This window comes from Panthera tigris, chromosome B4 (genome assembly GCF_018350195.1).
Source record: "Panthera tigris isolate Pti1 chromosome B4, P.tigris_Pti1_mat1.1, whole genome shotgun sequence".
NCBI lineage: Eukaryota > Metazoa > Chordata > Mammalia > Carnivora > Felidae > Panthera > Panthera tigris.
In genome coordinates this window covers 83,317,413-83,342,125 of record NC_056666.1, presented here as the reverse complement: position 1 = coordinate 83,342,125, position 24,713 = coordinate 83,317,413, and the positions used below count along the sequence as shown (strand labels likewise).

Genomic DNA, 24,713 nt, shown 5'->3' with positions numbered 1-24,713 from the left:
CCCACCCCCCTCGGGGATTCGCTTTTTCCGTGATAAAATAGCAAAGCTCCGGATGTTCCGCAGCCCCAGCAGCTCACAGGTGAAGGGTCCTGGGGCCTAGGACTGTGCTCCGAAGCGGCAGGCACTGGCCGGCCGTGGAGAGGCCGGGTCCGGAGCCAGGAGGCGCGCGGGGGTGGGCGCTGCAGCCGCGGGTTGTTTATCCGGAGTACGGAGGGGAGGGGGGAGCCTGGAAACCGCCCCGTGTCCCATTTCCTCCTCTTGTTTTCGCTCCGGATTCTCCATGTTGGACCCAAACTGAGGAGCCCGGAGCTGCTGCCGGGGGATCGGGGCCGGGGGCAACCGGGGAGCCGCTGCCCGGGCCGCCCGCCCTCCGTACAGGCCGCCTCCCTTCCCGGCCCAGGGAGGGAACGAGAGCAGGGATGTGAACAGCTGTGGGAGTCCGAGTCTCGGGAGCCGGAGCCAGAGCGGGCCCCCGCCCAGGCCCCCCAGCCCAGCCCAGCCTGCGCGCCCGCCGGTCCTCCCGCCCAGCCAGCCCGGGCCCGCGGGATTGTTAGATGGAACACGGCTCCATCATCACCCAGGCGCGGAGGGAAGACGCCCTGGTGCTCACCAAGCAAGGTAGGGGCAGCAACTTCCCAAAACTTTGCGTCGCCCCCGGGCGGGTGGGGGGCTAGCACAAGCCCCGAACCCGAGTCCCGGCCCCTGACCTCCCGGGGATCAGAGCCTTAGATTCCGACCAGACTCCCCAGTCCATCCGCCCCCGCGTCTCTGTCCGCACTCAGACCCCCATGGGGGCGGTGCGGGGCCCGGGCTCCCGGCGCCCGAGGGGGAGGGGCGTCATCCGCGCAGCTGTCACCCCGTCCTGCACCCCCTCCCCCCGTATAGAGAGACTGAGGAGTAGCGCTCGAAGCGCGAGTCACCCGCGTCCGTCCCCTCCTGAGTTGGGAGGTGGGGTCGTCACTTTCCCGCACGACGGCGCGCAGCCGCCCCAGAACGGCGGGGAGAGGGGTGGGAAGGGGGACGGAGGGGTCCCGAGCTGGAATGGAGCCGGAACTGGAGTCCAGCACTTCCCAGCGGCTCCCTAAGCCCGAGGTCGCGGTGGCCGCGGGCGGTGACGGCGTCCTGCGGGACTTGGGACCAAGTTCACCGCCTGGGGGCGGGGGCGGCCGCGGTGGGGGAGGGGCCGAGCCTGCGGGACCTACTGGCCCGCCCGCGGCCCTGCGCTGGGCCCGGGACCTCGGCGGCGCGGCGCTCCGGCTGGGCTGCCTCCTGCCGCGTTTGCTGAGCCTACGAGCCCGACCCCGAGGCCCAGCCAGAGCCCCTCCCTGCCCCGGTGCGCTTCCCCGGGGCCGCCGCTGCACACACAGAGCCGCGTTTGTTTAGCCCGGGAGCGGTGTCCCTGGTTACATAATTCGCCGGATGGCATCAGACCGGCGTGTTTCTGAATCGCGCAGCGAAAAAGTGCGAGTTCTCCGTGGGCAGCAGCTCGCGGCCCCCGCCTTCCTGAGGGTCAGGTGCAGACGCGAGGGGGTCGCGGGCCCTCTCTGGGGTGGTCTTGGAGATCGGAGCGGGGTAAGGCCTCGGCCTCTCCCGAGGGCGGGGAAAGGTCGGGCCCGAGGGTGGAATCTCTTAGTTCGGTCACTGGAAGCCCCGAAACTCTTTTTCCCCTCCCCCACGTTCCTCCTGGAGCCTTGAGGAATGTGTCTAAAATAGTGGACAGAATTTCTGCCGGGAGTAAGGACTAGCGTCGGTTTTTTGGGGTGTTTGTTTTTTTTGTGGGTTTTTTTTTTGTTTTGTTTTTGTTTTTTTCTGGAGAACTTCCCGGACTGAGGCCACCTGGCCCTGAGACTGGGGAAAGCACGCTCTTGGTACCAAATCTGAAGCGTTCCTGCCCTTCCTCCGACCCCCCCAGAACAGGACGTGCAGGGCCAGTACTGCAATTGAACATATCGAGGCCTAGACCCTGGTGGGTGGCCAGCTGTGGTGCCTCGGTGTCGCCCACATCCCCCCTATTTGGAAACATTAGTCAGCAGGTCACTTATTCCTGGGGTTCACAGTCCCAAGGAGCTCCCCTAACTTGCCTAGGGGCAAGGGCTGCTAGTGTCAGCCTTTCCCTATTTCCTGGAGTGGAAGGGATTGGGGAGGGGGCACTGTGTGCTTCCTGAATTTCTGGCCTTCTTTAAATTAAGCTTGTCCTGGGGAGGGGGAGAGCTTTGCCTGTTCAGATCCCAACCCCAGAAAAACCCCTGCCTCCCTCTGCCCTGCTCTCCTGGCTGCATCACTAACTAGGCTGTGTGACCCCAGGGGCAACTTCACCTCTGCTGGCCGCCCAGCTGTGCTGAGGCCTGAAGAGTGGATGCTTTCTGGGTTGAGAACTTGACTCCTGTCTGGTCCCAGTCTCATCCCAGGAGGTAGCCATAAGTGAAGAGTTTAGGTGTGGAAGGATTCCATAGGGGTCTGTGTTAATGACACTTGGGAAGAACCACCCTGTGCTTCCCTGCTCTGGTCCTCCTCTTGCAGAGGCTCTGGAGGGTGCCTTCCTGGTGAGGGAATCACACCAGGAGTGAGACAGAGCAGGACTGCTGAAGGGGCATCTTACATATCAGCTGGCCGTTTCAGCCACAAGGGCCTGTGTTGGGGAACAGAATAGATGACAGCAGGAAGCGGAGCAGCTGGCTTCTGTACAGTGTTGGGTTGCTGATGTTGGTTGGATTTTCTTGGAGTTACGTTTTTTGTTTTCCTTTTTGTGTGTGGTTTGTCCTTCAGACTTATCCCTGGAGGAATCTGAATTCCCAAGCCAGCAACCATGGGTCTTTCTCCATGTAATTGGACTGCATTCCAGAGAAGACATACTATTTTCCTGGGCTGCCTGGGCACCCAGCAACCAGCAAGCCAACTTTCTGAGTCTCTCCTTATTTACAAATCCTGCATCCCTTTTTTTTTAAGTGGGGGTGGGGAGAAGATGTTTTAATTTTCTCCTTTATGAGTTCCTTGCCCCTTTTCTGCCAGCATCCCATCTCTGTGCCCTCCTGCCTCCTTTGAAAAAAAGGGGAGGGGGTGTAATGCAGTTTATCAATAAGTAAATTTCTAGGAGAAAACTAAATTGCTCTCAGCTTGGGTGGCTTTTTAGTGAGGTTGTTTGCCATTACAGGATTTTAGGTTTGTGTGTGTGTGTGTGTGTTTTTCCTTTTTAGCATTCTGTTCTTGGTGCTTTAGGGCTGGCTGGGTGTGTTGATGATTCAAAAGTAATTACAGCAAGGGAAGTAGAAAAAAGTTACTGAAAGCATTGATGATAAAAGGACCAAAATTGGATCATCTTCCCAGCCAGATGGGTGAAATGGCTTCCTGGTACAGCAAGGACAGGGTTGTGTGTAACATCAAAAGGAAAAAGGAAAAGTTAATACCAGTTTGGCCAGAGAACAGCCATTTATTACAGCCCCATACGAGAGTGCAGGCCCTGCTGCTGGGAGGTTGTGCCATGGGGCTTTAGAGTTAGATGGGGGAAAAGCCCAGGAAACAGGACCAAACTTGTCACCTCTCCGTGTAAGAGGAGGGAGTGGAGGCAGCCTCTTCCAGGGCTCAAAGTGACCCACAGTTGGGGGGGGGGGCAGGGAGGAATCAGGTCCTTTTTTGTTTTCCATGAGACCTAATGACCCTTCCTCTCAGGGAGAGTGTGGGGATTGTCTTCTCACATGAGAAACTGCACAGGTTCTGGTAGCTGACCATCCCCCAGAATCAGGACGGTGGCACATTTTTCTAGCTCTTGCTTTCTCCCCATAAGGAGGAAATTCTGCCCTATTCTCTCATGAAAAAGCTCAAACACTTCTCATGTCGGAGGCAGGCCCTTCACTTGAAAAGCTCCGAACAAATGTCGTTGGGGCTTTCTTCCTCAGTTTGCTCTTTGTGGGTCCGGGATGCATGTGTCCCCATCCACTCTCAGTCTTGGCCTCTTTGAGGCTCTGAGGCTCCCTTTGGAGTTTTTCCTCCATCTTGGAGTGGGATAGGGGCCTGTGTGGTGACTTAAAGACTGTGTTTGCTCCCTCTGGAATAGCCCAGGAGAGTGCTGCTAACTCCGCAACCAAGTTTGTAAATTTTTAACATCCTGAGGCTGGGAGTTTGCCATTCTGCTGCTGCTTTTGACTGGCATAGCTCTCTGTGGAGAAGGACTTCGGAATTGCTGTGAAACACCCTTCAGAGATGGCACGGGTGGTGGTGTTTCTGTCTCCTCCCTTCTCCGCTATAGGGGTCTTACCGAAACTGGCAGTGGAGATGCTGTTTCGTCCTGTGTGGGAATGGCCACATCTTTTATGATCGTGGGCTTTGTCAAGATGGTGAATACTGTAGAAGTAACGTTTCTAGCCAAGGTGGATTGATGCTCCCAGCCCCTCGGTGGAGAATTAAATAATAGCAGTATTTATAAGAAAGGAAAAGGAAAGACAGACAATATGCAAAAGTATACATATCTATATGCAAATGTATATCCCTGCCTCTTCCTCGTCAGCTTTCTTCCTGCTAACTTTTGGGTCATTTAGGAATAGTGTCTTTTATTCCCATCTTGGGAAGTTTGCTTGTTGTGTTGGGTGAAATGGGAAGGGGTGGAGGGCAGGGGCAGCAAGGTGTTCATTGTTACTTCAAAGAATTGTTGGGGCGCCTGGGTGGCTCAGTTGGCTAAGCGTCCAACTTCAGCTCAGGTCATGATCTCACAGTTAGTGGGTTTGAGCCCTGCGTTGGGCTCTGTGCTGACAGCTCAGAGCCTGGAGCCTGCTTCAGATTCTGTGTCTCCCTCTCTGTCTGCCCCTCCCCTGCTCTCTCACACTCTCTATGTCAAGAATAAACAAACATTTTTTTTTTTTAATTAAAAAAAAAAAAAAAAGAATTGTTCCAGAAGCAGAGTTCCTTGCTTCAGGCCTGGGTGCACATCCCTGCTTTTCTTATTCACAGTGAGACTTAACAAATCACTTTAGTGTTCTGAGTGACTTATCTGTGAAATAGGAATATTGATATTTATACTTCTGTAATGCCTAGTACTTAGGAGATGATTGATAAACATTAATGTCCTTTTTTTTTACACAGCCAGACCACTACTCATTCCTCCTCCATTCCCCCAAGGACAGAGTGCAAACAGCACAGGGTCATGTGAGTTTTATTGTTAAAGACAGGTGGCTGGGGGTCAGAGGGGACACTGATGTGGGGGCTTGGGCCTTCTGGAAGGATCAACCTCTGAGGCTTGCAAACAGCCTTGCTGCATAGACCCCTTCTTTGTGCCTGTGTGACTTGGAATGGGATTTTATCTGCACTAATGCGAGTAGCGTGTGCCTTAGGGCATCTGCCGCTCTGCCTGGCGTCTGGGCATCTGGGGATGGGAGGCCAGGGAGCCATGCCCCTCCTGTGAAGAGTTTCTGAAGTCCAAGCCTTCTGAGCAGTTGCTCAGCCTCTCAGAAATGGATATAATGAACACTTAGGACAACTCTGTGCTGCGTTGTAGGAAGGTTAATGGACGCAGTGAGATTCACATTTCTTTTAGGGAATTCTAATAACAGGGAGAGAAATAAAAACTGGGATTTTGGAAAGAAATAGATGCTCTTAAGCTGTGTCTTTGCTGCTGTGGTTTGGGGGTACAGCATTGAGAAAGCACAAAAAGCAGCCTTAAATTGCTTTTCATCCTATCTCAGGCCAGCCTGCTCGCAAAGCACAGAATTAACTCGCTTGTCTTGGGGTCATGGGATTGGGTGTGGCCCTGACATAATTCCCTCCCTCTTCTGAAATGGAGGCATAGTTCCCAACTGGGAACTATAGATGAGCTTATTAATGTGCAACCCTTATGAAGGAACCAGTAGAAATCAAAGTGGAGACATTGACTTAGAACTAGAAGCCTCTCTGGACCAGAAACCAACTAGAACAGAGTTTCTTTGTCCAGCAAAGGGCCCAGGCCTTTCAGGTCTGTGTGCCTGCATCAGGTCTGTTATTACAGAATGAGTACTCCAGGGAGCACCCAGCCTCCCTCTAGGCAGTAGGTGTGTATGTCCTGTTTTATTGGTCACCTCTTCTAGGGGTCAGCCCTGAACCTGATCTCTGAGTACATCTCCTGACAGTTGCCTTCCCTTTCCAGGTGCCCCTAGTCCTTCTTTTGCCCCCTAAAATTGAGACTTTGCTCATACTCTGTCTTTATAGCTACTCTCGTTTCTTGAGGAACGAATAGCTTTTGCATCCTGTAGAATTTGCTCTTCCCCACCTGCACCGTTCTCGGGGAACAAGTGTAGCCCCATTCCCAGTGAGAGCCAGGCAGATTCATGGGAAGGCTCAAATGGCACAACACAGGCTGTGGGAGCGCCTTCCCAGTGTGGTGAGTCCCAGCTCCTCTGTTTCCATAGCAGAATGGGGTTGGGGCCCCTCCTTCACAGGAACAGGGGTCTGCAAAAAGAGATAGCAGGCTTTTTGACTCCATGATAGAGCAAGTACTCCTAGAGAGGAAAACCAGACCCCACTGGTACAAGTCCTCTGAGATAGCGGAGACACTGAGCCAGTGAGACATGGTGGGAAGAGGGACCAAGGGGCCGCTGGCTGAATCATCCTCCAGTCCTGGAAGGGTTAGTCAAGGACCACTGGCAACCTTTAGGTATTGTCCCTCAGCCAGGGACACACATCAGGATCTCCTGTGACACTTACTAAAAATATAGACCCCACCTGGGTCCTGCCGAATCAGAGCATGAGCAGGTGGGCCAGGCATGTGTGTGTTCCAAATGCTCCCTATGATTCTGACAAGTGTCCCTGGAGAAGAGCCAGGTAAACACAGCAATGGCCCCAACTGCCTGCTTAGCCCTGAGCAGGAAGAGTCCCCTGGAGGGATCCAGTTTTGCTGTTTGTTAAAGATCTGGTGGCTCGTAAAGGGGAATCCTAAAGTTTTCTGAGTGTGAACGGACAGAGTAATGATCCCAGATGAGATTTATAGAGCACTTACCATGGACCAGACACTGTTCCTGGTTTTTTATATCTAGCATCTCACTTAATCCTCACAATGACTTGGGAGATGAGAGATGGGAATTATCTCTACTTCACAGATGAGGAAAACTCCGCTGAGAGCTGAAGCACCTTGTCCAAGGACACACGGCTAGTGAGTGTCAGCCAGGACCCTGACTCCAGAGTCAAGCCTTAACCATGACCCGCACTGCCTCTCATTTATTTGCATTGTGCATTTCACTTTCTAAAAGCACAAGCTTCAGGTAATCTGAAGCCACCTTGTAAGGGACCCTGTAGTGTCGACCTTTTCCCATTGACCTGGGAGGAAACTGAGCCAGAGAGGTTGCGCCTCAGGCAAGACCACAAAGCTGGTTGAGAAGCGAAGTGGGGCGGGGTTTCTTGACTTCTAGCTCAGTGCTTTCTCAGTTGGACACACCTATACCGGTTGGCTGATCCCAGGTGAAGCCAAGGGGTGTGGTAGGAGCAGGTGAGTTTCCCTGGAGGCGGACAGACTCCCTGGCAGTCCTTCCCTGGCAGACTCCTTCCAGTCTTTCTGCAGAGGCCAAGCGACTAGAGGAAGGAAGGAACTGGTTGGTCAACCTCAGTGAGTGAGTGTGTGTGTGTGTGAGAGAGACAGAGAGACTGATTGGTTTTTGTGGAGTCCCCGAGAAGGCCACTTCCCAGGCTTGGCCCTGTCACTACCTCTGTGTGACCTCTGGGATGAGAAGAAATCTCTATGGTCTGTGTCAGTGGGAACATTTTGAGATCGAGATTAGGATATGAAAGTGCCTTACCCTGAACGACTAGCAGCTGACACTAGAGCCAGGCCACACCCCAGGCTCCTTACAATTCTCACAGCTCGGTGGAATAGGTAGTTAGTTCCCATCTACAGATGAAGAGACTGAGGCCCAAGGCCACATACCTTATATGTCGTAGAGCCAGGATGTAAACCCAAGTCCGTGGCCCTTTGGGTAACCACTGTCTTTTTCACCCGTCGGAGGAAAGGTGGTTGAGGGTCCCTCGTTTTATCCTGTGCCTTCACTGCTCTTCAGCTCGCTCATGCGTATGTCACGGAAGGCGGGCTTACGGAGCTGGGGGGGAAGAGGCACCGGGTTCTTCGGGGCCTTCCACCAAATCCAGCATTCCAGGAGTCGGCCAGAGAGCCAAGACCAGGGCTGAAACAGCCACCAAGGTGTTTCTGTCCTGCTGGGCAGATTTCTCTTAGCTTCCCAGCCTCCCGCAGGGGCCTGCTCAGCACCTCCACGGGGAGAGAGAGGCTCAAGGTGGGCAAGGGTGGTTTCCAGGCCCCCACGATGACATCTCTGCCCTAGTTGGCGTGCGTGGGGCGAGGCCTCCGGCAGAGGCAGGGGCAGAATCCAGCTCTCTGGGTTCTCCTGGATGGTATCTCTTGTCTGTCTCAGCTACCACTGTGGGCCATCGCTCGCTTGTCCACTGAGAGCCCTCTGGTGTGCGGCTGGAGGCTGAGCCTTCCGCTGACACCTATGTGAGGAAACGGCTTCTTCGGCCCTAGTCCAGGACCTGCTGCTGCTTCTGGGAACCCCAGCCCCACCCCAGTGTGGTTTTAAAGTATGTTAGAGCTGCCTAGGTGGGTGTCTTGGCCATGACTTGTATAAAGGTTGCTTGGTAGAGTATCTTGATCATGTTTGAGAAGTTACCAGGAATCCTCTGCTCCTAAGACAGTCTTTCTTGAGGGAGGTCCCTAAAATTGAGGCCCTGTGTTGAGATCGGTGACCAGATTGTTGGGGGTAAAAGGCAGGGGGAAGGGCAGGAGGTGAATAGCTAGTGACCTGTGACCCCCACCCTACAGGTGGCATTAAAGACCTGGGACTGAAAAAAGCTCTTCTTTCTTAGAAGAAACGGAGATACAAGGAGCTGTCCCGCTCAGAGAAGGGGACTAACAGAGACACCACATGAATAAATCAGCCTGGATACGGGAGGGCAGGGAGGGCACCAGCATAGAACATGCTGGTGTGAGCTAAAGAGCCTGGCTAAAACTACTTTTTTTTTTTTTTTTTTTTTAGCCTTTATTTATTTTTGAGACAGAGAGAGACAGAGCATGAACGGGGGAGGGTCAGAGAGAGGGAGACACAGAATCAAACAGGCTCCAGGCTCTGAGCTGTCAGCACAGAGCCCGACGCGGGGCTTGAACCCACGGACCGCGAGATCACGACCTGAGCTGAAGTCGGACACTTAACTGACTGAGCCACCCAGGCACCCCTAAAACAACTTTTAAAAATCTGTGCCGTCACAGTCACAGATGCTCTTTGGAACTTCGGGAGCTGGTGCTGAACTGCGTGAAACCCTGCCTGCCTTGTCACCTGCAGAAAACAGTGTCAGCAATTGACATTGTGAAAACTGGTATACCCTCCCCATTGTTTCCAGTCTTTTCTGTGTGGGGGATGTCTAGGCATCTCTCAGCCTCTTGTTCCCCTGCCGACTCACCTGCTGGTCCAAGGAGCCCTTCCGTCCACCTGGCACTTCAGGGCCTATCCCCAGCCAAGGCCCAGGAGCCCCTTGCTGTGGACCTGGGAGGACTCCTCTCCATGGGGAGCCCCAATCAGACGTGTCTTGGCTGCAGGGCCCAGGCAGCTGGCCAAGAAGGGCCGGAAATGCTCCAAATACTCTCCTTCCTCCAATAGCTAAGGGGAGGGAGGCCCCTCAGAGAGGCCATTTTATAGTGATAGCCAGACTAAATCCTTTGCTTATGGGGGGATGGGAAATGGTGGGGAAGGAAGTACTTCTGAGGGAACCAAGAAAGCATCCTTCTACGTGAATGGGCTTGTTAAAACCCGATTGCCTGAGAGCTTGCCTTCTGCCGACTCCTAGGCGGATGTGTGAGGAGTTCCTTTGCTGGGACACGAAGCTGTGTTGTTGGCAACGGTGATATCTGAACCTGACCTTCAGAAGAGGGTTATAAATAGTGTTGTCCTGGCAAAGCCAATCTTCATCTGTATGTGTGTGTGTGCGCGTGTGTGTGCGCACAGACCTGTACATGCACAAGCTTCTTAAGAGGCAGAGGCAAATAGTGTCCCCATCTGGTGCTTCTTGGGGGCAGCGGTGGTAGACAGACGGAGAGAGGGCACTGTTTATTTCAAGTGGAGCAGCCTCACCTGCTTTCCTGTTATTTGTAGAATATTAGCCAGGGTGTTTGCAAGCTGGGAAACAACTTTTGTAGTGGATTTGGAAGAAGGTAGGGGCTGTTTAGACTTCGTGAAACCTGCTCACGATCAGAGTCCTTTGGCACCTCGCTCACAAATCTCCTCTGGAGCTTCAGCCACATGCTGGGAGCGGGAGGGCCCCTGGTCCCCTGTTGTCGGTCTCCCGCAGTGAGGTCACAGTGTTGCTCACTAGTGGTCATCTCCCTTTAGATGATTAAAACGAGCACAGCATTGAGTTGTAGAGTTTGCGCGGCACGTTGCCGTGCGAAGGGCAGGTTTTGTTTCTCCCTTCACTCAGGAGGGAGGTCTCGGTGTTATCCCAGGTAGTGGATGAGGAAACTGAGGGTCAAAGAGACTGTACGTCAGAGTCAGTAACTGGCAGGGTCTGGCCTCCAGCCCAGGCGATACTCGGAGCGGGGGTCCCTGCCATACCCCACCTTCTCTTCACACCCTGCCTTGGCAGGAAGCCTTGCACCAGTGAACTGGAGGAGTGGCTTGGCTTCCCTGTTCCCAGCCACCTGCTCGCTTTCTTCTTAAGCCAGAGGTCCTCTCATTAGGTCTGTGCTGGTCCTCTCCGACGCTCAGGCCCGCACCAGATGTTTAGAGCAGGGAGAGCAGATGCGGGTCGGTGGCCGGGCAGGAGAGGAAGGCTGGGTGTCCACAAAGCAGGTAGCAGGAGGAATGAATGAGGGATAGCAGCTAGTTATGGGGCTCCATGGCACCCCCTGGAGTCCTGCCCTCCCTGTTTGGGAGACCGTGTGCAATGAAATCCCCAGGGACCTGGAAGTCCTCTCGTGCCCCATCTTCCCGGCCCCGGAAAGGGGTTTAGGGGCCCCTGGCCGTCAGGGGCATAATACTGAGTGCCGGCTGAAAGGAGCTTCTGAAAGACTCTTTGACACAAGTTTCAGATCCCACTCTGATGAGTGTTCCCCCTTACCCTTAAACCCACTGAACAAAGCAGGTCTCAGTCCAGAGGCCCTGTCTCCAGCCCTTACCCTTCTCCCTCTGCCATTGTCCTCTTGATTTCCCAGAGGTATCTGTCAGCGCAGGTGCAGGACTGGGATGGGGGTGAAGCGAGCCCTGGGGTGGAATCCCAGAGCCTTGCACCTTTCATGGCCTGCCCAAGAGGATAGTGAAAGAGGGGCGTGGGCCCCAAACTAATCCTTTACCATCCTAGCCTAGAGAGGAGTAGAACAAACAAGCATCCCTGCTGTCATATGAATAAATGTACACGATGCCCCCTGTCAGGGGCCCTGTGGGGTAGTGGGTAAGAGCTCTGGCACTGGGTTAGCAGATCTAGGTTCAATGGCTCTGCTCTCATACTACCTGTGTAACCTGGAGTAGTTGCTTAACCTCTCTGCTTCAGTCTTGCTTCTGTAAAACGGGGCATTAGTGCCTACAAATGGGTTTGTAGTGAGGATTAAATGAAGTAATGGTGTCAAGTGTCCTAAGAAAGGGCTGGCACGTCATCAGTTCGTGGTAAACATGACTAAGGCACGGAACGACGAACGGGATTGCCTCAGGTGCTCCGCTCCTCCAGTGCCTGCCTCACTGTCCTCACATAGAGAATGCTTTTCTGTTTCTAAGTCTTCCGGGTTGTTGCAAACCAGCGAAGGCTTCCACGGGGCCGGGCTCCGTAGTAGTGACACCCAGGGCCCTGGAGTTCCCGCAGTCGTTCACTGAGCCAGTTACAGTTACTGAGTACCTGCTGTGCTGAGCTCCAGAGGCTGGTGAATGCTCTCGGCCAAGGCCATTACAGGCCCCGTCAGGAGGCAGCCATGTTGAGGGGAGGCTAAAGAGGCCCAGATAGATTCTCAGAGGCAGTGTTGGTAAATATAAGGAGGACAGACAGCCTGGAGAAGGATTGAGGGAGGTAGGGCCCCAACAGAGGGGCATGCAGGGTATTGACCTTGCTGCTGTTGGCCTGGGATACCCTCCCCAGGCGCCACAGCTCTGTGCTCTGCTCCAGGCGCCTGCCCCCGAGGTCAAGGCATTTGTGGTCCCTGAGGCCCAGGGGCTGCCTGGTCACATTGTGTTTTTGAGAAGACCTTCATCCCCTGCTGAGTCCAGATGAAGCTGAGGAGCCCTGCCCCCCACCCCACCAAGCTCTGCGTCTAAGGCCCAAGCGCCTCTGCCTGTTGGGCCTCCCACAGTGGGCACCGACCAGGCCTCTCTGTGGCCCCAGCCAGCTGCCCCTTTCACCCCCCTGCCTCTTAAGATTACTCAGCCTTCACATCGTCTGTCACTAAGATGCTGACTGCGTTCTTGACGGCCTCTCTTCAGGAAAGGCTCGGGCTGTGTGGCCTTTTAAGAAAGGCTCCGTGCCCGGGTTAAGCCTCTGAATGTGGTTCTGCGTGAAGAAACCATAAACCAAAGGAAAAGTGATGGTTCAGCTTTGGTCTTGGAGCTTTGTGTCAGCGTCTGCTGGAGTCCCCGGGCTCGGAATTGAATGTGGGCCATACAGGCAGGTGGAGAAGCCGCCCTTGCCCTCTGATTCCTGCATAGATTATTAAGAGTAGGAAAAAGTCCAAGGAGCCACGCATCCTGCTCTTTAGTACTGGGCTCTGCTCTGAGGTTTGTCTCTTTGATACAGGGGCCTTGGTGGGGGCGTGGTGAGGGGGCCCCAGTGCAATTTCTTCCTTTTATCACAGAATCCCCAGTCCCTGGAAATCTTGCTTTTTCCACTGGGGCCAAGAGCTCAAGAGTGATCCCCGGGTATGTAGGCGAATTGCCAGGGAGGCCTGGTCACTTACTGGAAGGTTTCTAATGATCATACCAGTGTCAGGGGGTCTGGCCTCACCCAGGGAGGGAGAGCGAGCTCTGAAGGACAGAGATGCCAGCCTGCACCTGCAGGAAGCCCTCTGCTTCTGTTGAGTCGGAGGGAGTAGGTTGGCCGGGGCAGTGCTGGCTGCCACTTGACTGACTGCTGTTCAGCGGCCATTTCCTCACCCTGGGTCATGGGGAATAGAGTTTGGTTTTCTCTCCTCTGCAGGGTTCCAGGCGGCCGCAACTGGGTATTAAATGGCTGTCCCACCGCCTCTCTGCAAGGGCCTCTGTGCTCAGACGACTAACCCCTACCTTGGTTTGGGGTGGGCCCCACCTGCTTGCCTCCCCCTTCCCTTCATAAAGGGAACAGCCAGAGGAGGGTTGTCCTTGGTGCCACATTCTGTTTGCCTTTTTAACCCCCCACAAAGACAAGCGTTTCCAGATTCATTTTGTTTCCTGCACTGTAGTTTGCCCCATGCTTTATGGTGAAGTGGGCTGGGTTTAATCCTCAGCCCCTCCCGCCTAGGTGGAGACCTGTGGCTGGGGACCGGTCTGGCAGCAGTTATGTGGCGCCACCTCCTGGCCACAGGACCCACCGTGTCTTCCTACACTTGCTGAACAGTTGCCAGAATAGTTCCTGTAAAAGCAAGAGGCACTGGAAAGATACCCTGAAGTCCATTTCTGGTTGATCCTGTAATGCCCATAGCTTTTTGTATCAGCTTGGCTTTTCTGGGGATGCCTTGCTGAGCGTCCTGTTAACATGGCTTTGTATATCCAAAGCCTGAGTTACAAAGGCAAGACTGACGGGGCAGCTCTGGTCTAGAAGCAAGGCCGTTAGCTTAGAACGCGACACCAGTTGTGTTTCCCAGGGGTCAGCGTGCCTGTGCTTACGGATCAGGCCTCGTGCCTTTGAGGGGAGAGCAGCAGGGACAGTGGCTGGGGCACTGAAGGAGGAGCACAGCTTCTTCCTTGGGCTGCAGCTGCTCTGTTTTCTAGCCTGTTGTTTCCAGTCTGGCCTCAGTCCTGCCACCACTGACCCAGCTTCTAGGGAAGCTGACCCTGAACAGAACCACAGCTCCACGGACTTGCAGGGGCCTAGGTTTCTCCCTCGTGTAGAACGGCTAGTTCTGCGAACTGGGGTTGGTCGAGGAGGATTTTTGCGCTGGTGAATTTTACTCCTGAGGGTTCCTTCAGTGTGCCGCTTCCAGAGTGCAGGACACCTGGACTCGATACCTGGTGCCCCTCCCCGACCAGGGAGTGAAGACCGAATCCTCTGCAGCTCATTTCCTAAACCAGAGAGTGGGGATTCCTGCCTCTGCTTTAGAGAACCGTCAGAATAAGCGTGTGTGTTTCAGTGTTGACTGTATTTGGTGATCTGCCCAGCACGTGGCTTGTGCCCTGGTGGGGCTTCCGGACTGGAGGGGATACGGGCACGGGGCCACCTGTGGACAGAGCCACCCGGTAGCTAATGCCTCATCGTTCCCTCTGCCCTAGGCCTGGTCTCCAAGTCATCTCCTAAGAAACCTCGTGGACGGAACATCTTCAAGGCCTTTTTCTGCTGTTTTCGCGCCCAGCATGTTGGCCAGTCCAGCTCCTCCACTGAGCTCTCCGCATACAAGGAGGAAGCCAACACCATTGCTAAGGTAGCTAGATCAGGGTGGCAGGACGCCAGCAAGGAGGGGACTGCTAGTGGGGGCCCCTGCAGCCGTGGCATGTGGGCAAAGGTAGTCCTCCCTGAAGTCTCAAAGACCTCTGGCTCAGAGGCCCCTCCTCTGGCTTTCCTAGAGTGGCCCATTTTCTTTCTACTGGCTCCCATTTGCGATGTGGGCCATGCAGATACCCCTGTGGTCTCTGAGAGCCCCTCTGGTCCAGATCCTCCCATGTTCCAGGAACCATACAAGGCGCTTTGCATACACTGTCTCATGTGGTGCAACCGGCAGCCCGGCAGGGAGGGTCACAGGCTCTTCCCACTTACACACCTGGAAACAGAGATCCAGAGGGTCTGTGTAGCCCCCGAAGAGTTAGTGGTTAATAAATAGTAAGTAGTATCAGAGTGCAAGCCCCCATCTCTCTGGCTGTGACACCTGTGTTTGTTGTTGTTGTTTACTATGCAAAGCTGTCTTCCAAGTTACTTGACTTCTTGAAATTCTGCCACACTCCAGCACTCTCACCTGTCTTGGGGGGACATTGGGAAATTCATGGGTGTCTTTGAGCCTCCCAGTGAACAGAAGGTATGTCTGGCATTTCAAGAGTAGGCACAGCCCTGACCAAAAACCCATCTGCCCCCAATGCCATTGGTTACTTCTTTCCGACATAACCAAGGTCTAGCTGTCCCATTCCTCTCTCAAAACCAGGCTGAATGGGCGCCTGGGTGGCGCAGTCGGTTAAGCGTCCGACTTCAGCCAGGTCACGATCTCGCGGTCCGTGAGTTCGAGCCCCGCGTCGGGCTCTGGGCTGATGGCTCGGAGCCTGGAGCCTGTTTCCGATTCTGTGTCTCCCTCTCTCTCTGTCCCTCCCCCGTTCATGCTCTGTCTCTCTCTGACCCAAAAATAAATAAAAAATGTTGAAAAAAAAATTTAAAAAAAAAAAACAAAAAAAAAAAAACCAGGCTGAAGACATGCATCAGTGCATTACTCAGTAGGCGGAAGTGCACTTAAATAAAGTGCAACGTGACAGTATTACTTAGCAATTGATTCTTACAAAGTTCACAGTAACACGGAAAAAGTATTGAGTCGCAACATTAAGTCTAAAAGCAGAATGTGAAATTACATATTATGGGGGGAAGGGCTGCTAAAATAGACTTGAAGGAAATACACTAAAATGCCAACGTGAATTTTTTCTAAATGCTAGGATTTTAATGTTGCCTCAAGGTATCACGTTTTACAGTCATAACAACATCTCTATTATTAGCAAAAGGCCAGGGAAGCCTTTCTGACCTTTCTGTACTCCACCCCCCCCCCTCACGTTTCAGGACCCACAGTGTGGGCTCACGTTGGCATACTTTGATGTATCTTAGGGGCTTGGCGCCCTCCCCGCACCGTGTGTCACCCCCAGAAGAGAGTATAGAAAACACATGTTCTCAAAGAGAAGCCTGGGTTCCAGGACTCACAAAGACGCTGAACCACTACAGTGAGGAGTTCTGATTTTCGTTCTGTGTCTGATTCCCGTGTCCCTGCATCAGCCACTGAGTTCCCCGTCCCTCGGTTTGTCCAACTGAGACACTGCCTTCTCCATCCTTCATCAGACCTGATGTTGAAAGGCAGCTCTGGCCTTTCCCCTTTCCTGTGCAGCTCTTAAGAAAAGTCACTTTTGGGGCACCTGACTGACTTAGTGGCAGAGCATGTGACTCTTGACCTCAGGGTCATGAATTCAAGCCCCACGTTGGGTGTAGAGCTTACTTTAAAAAAAAAAAAGAGGTGCGCCTGGGTGGCTCAGTGGGTCAAGCGTCTGACTCTTAATTTCGGCTCAGGTCATGATCTCACCATTGGGAGACTGAGCCCCCGGTAGGACTGTGTGCTGGGCGCAGAGTCTGCTTAAGATTCTCTCTCTGCCCCTCCCCCTACTCGTGACACGCTTGTTCTCTCAGAATAAATGGAAAGGGAAGGAAAGAAAAGTCACTTTTGTTATGCCCTACGTTCCAGGGGGCTGGGAACTTGGGGAGAATTTTACCCACCAGGCCTGAGGCAGAAGCAGTGGGCTTCAGGTAGGACGGCATTGGCCGGTCGGTACTGACTGCTTCCTTTCCTCCCACAGTCGGATCTGCTCCACTGTCTCCAGTACCAGTTTTATCAGGTATGGGAATCTGACAGGTACATGCCCAAAAGCCCCAGACCCTGTGATCACATTGGGTGACGCCCTTATTCCTCAGTGCCTGGCTGGCCCCACCCCGGGAAGCCATTTGTCCCAGATATTTGCTGAGGGCCCACTCTGCAAAGACATTAGCTTTTGGGGGGGACAGCTGACATCCGTCCCACAGCCGCCCTGGCCTGCATCTCAGTGTCCAGATCATTCCATAGTCCAGTGGGAGGCTGGAGCCGAGGAGCTGACTCCATCTCTTTGTGTACTTCTTGGCCTTCAAACGGCACCTCTTCTGGGTCGAACTCGGGGGTCTTCTGTGTTCTCGATGAGCCTGGTTCTTCCCAGAGTTCTGCTGAAGAGAACACTTGTGCTTTCCTGGTGGCAGACCTCGGCAGCCTGGCTCTGGTTTCAGATCCCAGGGACCTGCCTGCTCCCAGAGGTGACAGAGGAAGATCAAGGAAGGATCTGCGTGGTCATCGACTTGGATGAAACCCTTGTGCATAGCTCCTTTAAGGTAACTCTGTATCTGGAGTCCTCCCTACGCCCATCTCGGGCTGTCTTGCCCGTCTAACTGAAGGTGCTCGGAGGCAGCATAAAGTTGATGAGGCAGGGGAGCTGGGTGAGGGATGGGGGCTCTGCCATTTTGGCCACACTGGCATCACACATACTCAGGGGCCACACGGAAGAATGTTGAATAGGAATCCCTGCTCCACCCAGTCACTGCCAACGGGCTTTGTCTGTCACACAGCCCAGAGAGCCACCAGGGCTCTGTACAGGGCAGGCCTACATAAGAGGGTTTGAATCAGCCTTGGACCTTGCCCCCCCTCCATTTTGTCAGGATGTTCGTTAACTCAAGAAGGTCCTGAAATTCTGTCAGCTCGGGTAAAATTGGGGGTGGTGGCAGTAAGGAAAACCTGGAGGGGATACTGTGCGTGCTTCTTAGTAGGGTGGTGGGAGGAGCTTCCTGGAGTCTCTGAGACCTGTTTCTCCCCGCCCCTCCCAGGGGACAGCGCAGTGGTGCTGTGGCAGGGACCGTGTGCTCATGCGTGTGGGGGTGTGGCCGAGGCTTTTTGTCTCCCTCCTACCATGCTGACCTCATTAACTTTTCTGCTTTCCAGCCAATCAACAACGCCGATTTCATAGTGCCTGTCGAGATTGAGGGGACCACTCACCAGGTGAGCTGCCTGCCAGGCCACAGCCAGCCTAGAGGCCTCAGGGCCCCCACCCCTCTGGTGTGCTCTGTCACTGGTCCCTCTCCTGCAACTTCAGCCTCCTTTCTGTATCGGAACCTCTCACACTCCAGGCTTTCTGATCTTAAAAAAAAAAAATCAGCTTCTCATCTCCATCCAGCTGTCGTCTTTTTTTGCTTTGAAGCCAAGCTGTTTAAAATTAAAGTATCATTTAATAATAGTAATAGCTGTGATCTACTGAATACCACCTCCTGGCCAATGTGGCCAGTGCTATTAAACGATGATACTTCCTCTGATCCTGAAGAGGTGGTGTCTCTGCCTGTTAACAGGCAAGGAAGCCAGTACTAGCTGTTTCCTGTTCTCCCCGGGCCCACCCACTCCTCCTGGCTAAGGAATTTCTTCCTCCCCAGCCCTGGCTTCTCCACTTCCCTCTGTGAAGCTTTTCTACTCCCCCTCCCCTTGGGTCCCTACACTGGATTCTCCCCCAGTAAATGTTATTCAAAGAGCACTTAAATCCAAGTAAGCTTAGGCTCTGGCCCTGCATAGCTTACTCAGTCCAGGATCATGAGGTGTTGATAGCGAAAAAGCATTTACTCCAAATGCTTGCCCAGAAGACCTGCTTGAGCGTCAGGAAGCACCAGGAACAACGCCCGGGTTGCCCTGATACCTGCTCACATGGCCTGGTCAAATAGAAGACTTATGTGTAGAGAAGGAGGGGATTGAGGCTTCCCTGACAAGTCACCACTGTCCTCTGTCCCTTAGAGGCTTTCATCCCTAACACCACCTCTGCCCTTGGACTGGTCAGCCTCTGCCCAGCTACCCTTTACAGTCCATTTGCACGTGTGGAGATGTACAAAACCCACAGAGACCAGACGAAGGCATATTTGCAAACGGGCAGATATGCACTGTGAACTCCTGATTAACAAGGAGCAGCATGAATCGTGAAAAACAGCTGAGATTAAAATTGGCGCGCGGCTACCTGCAGAAGAGGGGCAGGGGGATGCCTGGCTTGATAAACAGCCAGGAAGAGGGAGGGACTTGTTGAAGTTTGAAGAAACGGCAAATCCAGGGGAACCTAGTTGTGGCTGCTCGGAGCCGAGGGTTCCTGTGGCAAAGCCACCAGCGGTGTGGTGAGTCAGTGGCCGGTTCGGGCCACCTCCAAGGAGGGAGAGTCATGGCAGGCACGTGCTCGTTGAGCAGGGAGTGCCGTGGATAACAAGAGCATTGAAGGAATGGTTCTGGTAGCATCAAGGCTAGGGGAGAGGGAGATCCCGGAGGCAGGGAAGCGGTAGATGCAGAGCGATGAGGTACATGTGGCCCATGAGACTTTCAGGCGGAAACGTGCGAGATGATGAAAGGTGGGCATGAGCGTTCAGGGTGGCTGGCTGGAGCAAGCACAGACAGGTGTGGGGCTTGAGCAAGACACAGAGCATCTGACCTGGTCACTGACGGAGAGAAGTCCCTTCTCCCTGGCGCATTTCAGAGAAGCTGTGTGAGGGCGTGTGATTTCAGCCTTGGTTTCCACCAAGGCTCGCGTGATGGTGACCTGGACAGAGTGTCCCGCCAGAGCCAAGGACAGGAAGCTCCCACTGAGGCTGTGGCTGGATTCAAGTAATCCAGGATAGGCTGTTTCCGTCTGTGAGGCCTATTCTTGATTACTTGTTTCTGGAGGCAGCTGATGGTTCGCCGCCCGAAACAGAGATGGCTTCTGGGACAGAGGCACGTGCATTTCTTCCTGAGCTGGGTCAAGGTTGGGCCGCTAAGCCCGCAGAAGCCTGGTGAGGAGGTGATACAGTGCCCTTGTGTGTGTGTGGGGGGGGGGGGGGCGGGCAGAAGGTTTCCAGCCAGGTGGCCCCAGAGGTTGAGGCGGAGGGGCCGGACCAGGAATGGTGTGAACCTACCTGCCGGTCTTTGTGGACGTGGTGACGTTGACAGATGAGCAGTGCTTCACCCTCACGGGGCTGCCTCCAACAAGCCTCTCTGCTTTTCCTCAGGTGTATGTGCTCAAGAGGCCTTACGTGGATGAGTTCCTGAGACGAATGGGGGAGCTCTTTGAATGTGTTCTCTTCACTGCCAGCCTGGCCAAGGTACCTGAGGGCGGAAGGGAAGTCAGGCGCCAAGAGCGGCTGTGGCAGCCGCAGGGCGGGGGCGTCCCACAGCCCCTTGCTGGGCCACGGGAAGCCACGGTGGTGGGGGCGGGGGGAGCCAGGACTGCATCTGAGCAAAAGCACCTTCTCTTCTAGTATGCCGACCCAGTGACGGACCTGCTGGACAGGTGCGGGGTGTTCCGGGCCCGCCTGTTCCGGGAGTCCTGTGTGTTCCACCAAGGCTGCTATGTCAAGGACCTCAGCCGCCTGGGAAGGGATCTGAGGAAAACCCTCATTCTGGACAACTCTCCTGCTTCTTACATCTTCCACCCAGAAAACGCAGTGAGTGGTCCGGACACAGCCACACCGCAGGGACTGGGGAGCCCCAGTCCCGGGCAGAGGGGGGAGGGAGTGGGCATCGGAAGCCCGGGCTTCTCCAGAGGAGCATGGCACCCAGGTGTACCCAGCCAGCTTCCTGGGGCTTTGGGGCAAGGGAGGGAGGAACTGGCAGGAGATTTACGCTGCCTCTTCCCTGCCCTAGGTGCCCGTGCAGTCTTGGTTTGATGACATGGCAGACACTGAGTTGCTGAACCTAATCCCAATCTTTGAGGAATTGAGCGGAGCAGAGGATGTCTACACCAGCCTCGGGCAGCTGCGGGCCCCTTAGCCTTCCCTGCTTCCGAGCAATGGCCATTCCAGTAGGGGACTTTCCTACACTGTGCCTTTATGACCAGCCTGACAGAGCGGAAGCTGGAGCATCTCACCAAACGGGGCCTGGGAATAGAAGTGGTTGGAAAGAGCTTTAGGACAGGATAGATGCCAAGCAGGCACGTCCCAGACCGACGGCACCTAGAGCTGCCTGCTCCCTGAGTTGGGCTCCCAGATGTGAGTGTGTGTATGTCTGTGTCTGTGTGTGTCTGTGTGTATATGTGTGTCTCCCCTTGAACTGCGGCCCCGGGATATAAGTGTTTCACGTTGAGGGAGAAACTGAAAGATGAAGACTCCCGGAGTTAGTCTGTCTCCTGTCCGGTCACCCTGGGAGCCACTGAGCTCGATAGGGATGAAGATGATTGAAGGCTTTTGCTGCCAAACCCAGCGCCTTTCCTCAGTGTTGTAAGGCTCGTGCCAAGGAGAAAGGGAGTCCAAGGCTGCCGTCTGGTGTCCCAGGCACACACCTTTCTGAAACCTTTCTCCAGCCAGCTTTCTGCATACAGAAAGATGTTTCTGGAAAGATGAAAGCTTGTTTCCAGAACCGGTAGCCCCAGTGGCCATCACGTCCTGTGGTCCGAGGGCTGCGCTCGCCTCCAGCCAAGTGCCTGGCACGGGCCCTTTCTGTGTCTCCCCAAGGCTCGGGCTCCGGGCCTGCCTTCCTCACCACCCAGCCATAGTCTTAAACCTGTGGGGAAGGAGGTCTTCTCCCTGCCCTGGAAGAGGACAGATAACTGATTTCCGTTCTTTCGACTCTGTTTTAAAATTCTTTCTAAACATGGAGTGTTGGGCCTGTTTTGTTTCTGACAGAGCTGCAGCCCTGGGCCTGTGATGAATGTGGGAGGCTCTGGGGGTTCAGGGAGGAGGAAGACCCCCCCCCCCCAAGCATGAATGTGTGTGTCCCCTTGGCTTGTAGATCAGCTGAGTATGGGACTGCGTCCCTAAGTCTGTGCTTCAGGGATTCTCTGCTGGTGCTGGTGCGAGGGCTTGTGTTCCAAAGTCTGGGAAGGGCGCTCCCGGCCCGGCCCCTCCCACTTCTTGGGCAGGGCTCTTTCCCATTGTGTCTTCCCCTGGGCCTGGCCTGTGCCTCTCTCAGTCTACTCCTGTCTTCCTCCCTTCTGGCTGTTGCTTTTTTTCCTCCAGGGCCACAGAGGCACTCCTGCTTTCCCTGGGCTGAGGGGAACGGGCGTTGTCGTCATTTCATTTGCCAACATAATGCACGCGCCGCTCGCCTCTCATAACAGGTGTGAGTGAGCCCTTGACACACCTACACTTTGCTTCCCCCCCCCCACCCCCCAGCTTTCAGACTTTCTCAGTAGTGAATGCTTTAAAAGACAAAAAATAGCCACAAAATGGAAGTTTCCTGAGGATGGAAAACAAAAGGGGAAGGAAGTACTGCTGGAATTGGGAGCACAAGGGGTTCCCCTCAGGAGCTGAGCCCCACCTCAGCATCACTGCCTTAATCACGGCCTCCCCTCCCTTCTCCTTCTAGGGCAGGAGGGAGTTCCTCTCCCCTCCCCAGTTCTGTTTTCCCTGGAGGCAGGTGTCACAGAGCCTTTGTGAGTTGCTTCAGGTGTGAGGACACACCCCCCCCCCCCCCCAGGACTCTTAGCCCTGTTACCCTTTGCAGTGTCCACACTGGATCCACACTGGGTCCGGCCTGAGGAATTGACCAGTTTTGAGCAAAGCAGGCGGTAGGGCAGCAGCTTGGTGTCCTGAGTGGCACTGGGCTGACGAGCGTCTTTCTCCAGCATTGTTTGTTACCACCTCCCCTCCTCGTCCCGAGGCCAAAGGGCCTGGTCTTTCCCTTTGGTGTCACAGAAGTGGAACAGAGGTCCCCAAAGCTCATGTGGCCCTTTCCGTCAGTATCCTTCTCCGGGGCCCCCGGGGTCCTGCAAGCAGGGGAAGAGGGCTCCGGTGCTAGCCAGGGAGGGGTACCTCCTGAAGGAAGATGGGAGCTTCTGATTCTAAGGCCCTGGCTCGGCCTCTACCCTAATGCCTTGGGGTCTCTCTCCCAAGCCCCACCCTAAGTGTTAGCTCCTGGGCCACATCTGCCATCTGGGCCCAGCCAAGCTTTTCTGACTAAATAAGCAATAAGAGGCTCTAAGCTGATCCAGTTCTTCGGTCCCTCTCTGCCCTCCTTTGGGTCTCCCATGTTTCTCCAGGTGAAGGAAGAGCCTGTGCCTCCCCCTTTCCTACCAGGCCTATCCAAATGCCCCGAGTGTGACTCATGACCAGAGCCCCCGGTCAGCTTGGTGAGGGGTGTCCCTGCTGCTTCTATGTGAAGCCCCGCCCACCTGCAGTTCCTCAACAGAAATACCATATTCCCACTGTCCCCTTTCTCCTGCCGTCTGCGGAGAAGCAGCTCAGCCAAATAAGCCTAAACAGGGTCCGTCCGTGTGGACCAGAGCCAACCTGAAGTCCTTTGCTGTCTGGTTTCCAGTTCCACAGTGTGTTAGGGGCAAGTGATGATTGCAAAACTCGCTCCTTAGAGGAATCAGGCCAGACTCCATTTTGGAGGAGGGCAGGATTGGGAGGGAGCCAGTTCAGCCCAGGATGTGTTCTGGGGCTTCCCAGCAGCCCTTCCTGTCCGAGACTGTCTTCAGGAGGCAGTCGGCCGCTGTGCCTGGTCAGCCCCTGTCCAAGCCATGCCAGGAACCTGCCCAATTGCCAGGGTCAGTTCTTTAAGGTGCCTCTTCAGGGACACACTGTGTCTCTCTGATTGGGCTTCTAAATCAAAAGCCTGATGTTCGTGTCCCTCTCATAGGGGGAGCTTTGGACACAGGACCAGTCTGGAAACGGTCAAGGTAAGAGTTGTCACTCTGCACATTGTAGAGGGGACGCTCTGTAGGCCCAGGGGTCCCTTACTATAGAGAGGTTGAGTACATTTGCCTTCAGTTAACCTGGGACCTTCCGTTTAGTTCCTCCTTGCCTCCCAAAGATTTTGACCATTTTGTAAATGTATAAACTCACCTCTATAAACAGTGGCCCAGAAGCATCTTTGTGCTAAAAGCATGGGAAGTGTAGAAAGGCAGTCATTCCCTGGGAAATGGATCCCATTTAAATCTGCTCCCCCTACCCTGTTCCTGAGGCCTCCTTCAGTAGGGCAGCCCCCAGGGAAGGCTGTCCTCCCTCCCATTCCCAGCCAGGCCAAGTGTCTGTGGAAGGTAAGCCTATTTCCCCCTTCAGGTCTTCAATCGGTTACCACTCTTGTTCCTCAGTCATTTTTTGTAAAATGGAGTTCGTTTTATCTTTTTCTTTTTTAAAATGCCAATAAATATTTGCATTCGAGCAGGGGAGGGAAGGCGGAGGTCTGACCCACTGTCCCGTGCCCGCTGTAGGGGTCGGCCCCAGAGCAGACCCTCTTTGGGCCCCTTGAGCTTTGCGTATAGTATCCCAAGTTTGACACATTCCAGGTCATGCCACTTTCCCCCTCAAGATGCCATTTGGAGGGCAGGGCGTCTGCTCCCCACTGTGACTGGGCTATGGGACTCTGACTACCTTGCTTACAGATTCATGGTTTGATAAATTTGTTGTATTCAAAAACTTGAAATGTAGGACGCCATTAAGTGTCTGTTTATATTTTTGGAATATTTGTATTACTTACAATTAATTAATAAAAGCGGGTTTTAAAAAACCCATCCAGGAATGGGAGCTGCTTCTTGACCTTGCTGTTGTTCATTTGGGCACTTAGCAGGCACACTCGTCTTGCCTTGCAGCCCCTTCTGTCACGATGAAGCTGGCGCACCCAGGCTGGCCAAGCGGCTGCCTCCGGCTGGGAGACCAGCTGCAGACTCAGCACTGGGCTTCTGCTCAAGGTTACAGAAGTCGGGCTGCATTAGTTCTTTCTTGGCCCCTGTTTGGAACCAACTCCATTGCCATCCAGGTGCTTAATAATCATACACTTGGTGTCCTACCGACTTCTGAGGGCGAACCGGAAGCCCCGAGGGACTGGGAGTCCTCACTCTCCCATGTTCCTTACTGATGCTCCCAAAGCGGGATCCCTAGAACTTGGGAGTCCAGCATGG

At 54.3% G+C, this 24,713-nt stretch overlaps 1 protein-coding gene across 2 annotated transcripts; it reads left to right on the top strand.

The window, feature by feature from the left end:
* Positions 1 to 223: 223 nt before the first annotated feature.
* On the top strand, positions 224 to 24,326 carry CTDSP2 (CTD small phosphatase 2). Of its 2 annotated transcripts, none has more exons than XM_042992640.1 (8): positions 224 to 618; positions 14,397 to 14,545; positions 16,656 to 16,694; positions 17,086 to 17,214; positions 17,819 to 17,875; positions 19,885 to 19,977; positions 20,134 to 20,319; positions 20,519 to 24,326. In XM_042992640.1, exons 1-8 carry the CDS (start codon positions 555 to 557, stop codon positions 20,642 to 20,644), a joined length of 843 nt encoding a protein of 280 aa, XP_042848574.1. In that variant the 5' UTR covers positions 224 to 554; the 3' UTR covers positions 20,645 to 24,326. The 2 variants fall into 2 exon arrangements, with proteins under 2 accessions (XP_042848574.1, XP_042848575.1); XM_042992641.1 differs by having other exon boundaries at positions 227 to 618; positions 17,113 to 17,214.
* Positions 24,327 to 24,713: the final 387 nt, after the last annotated feature.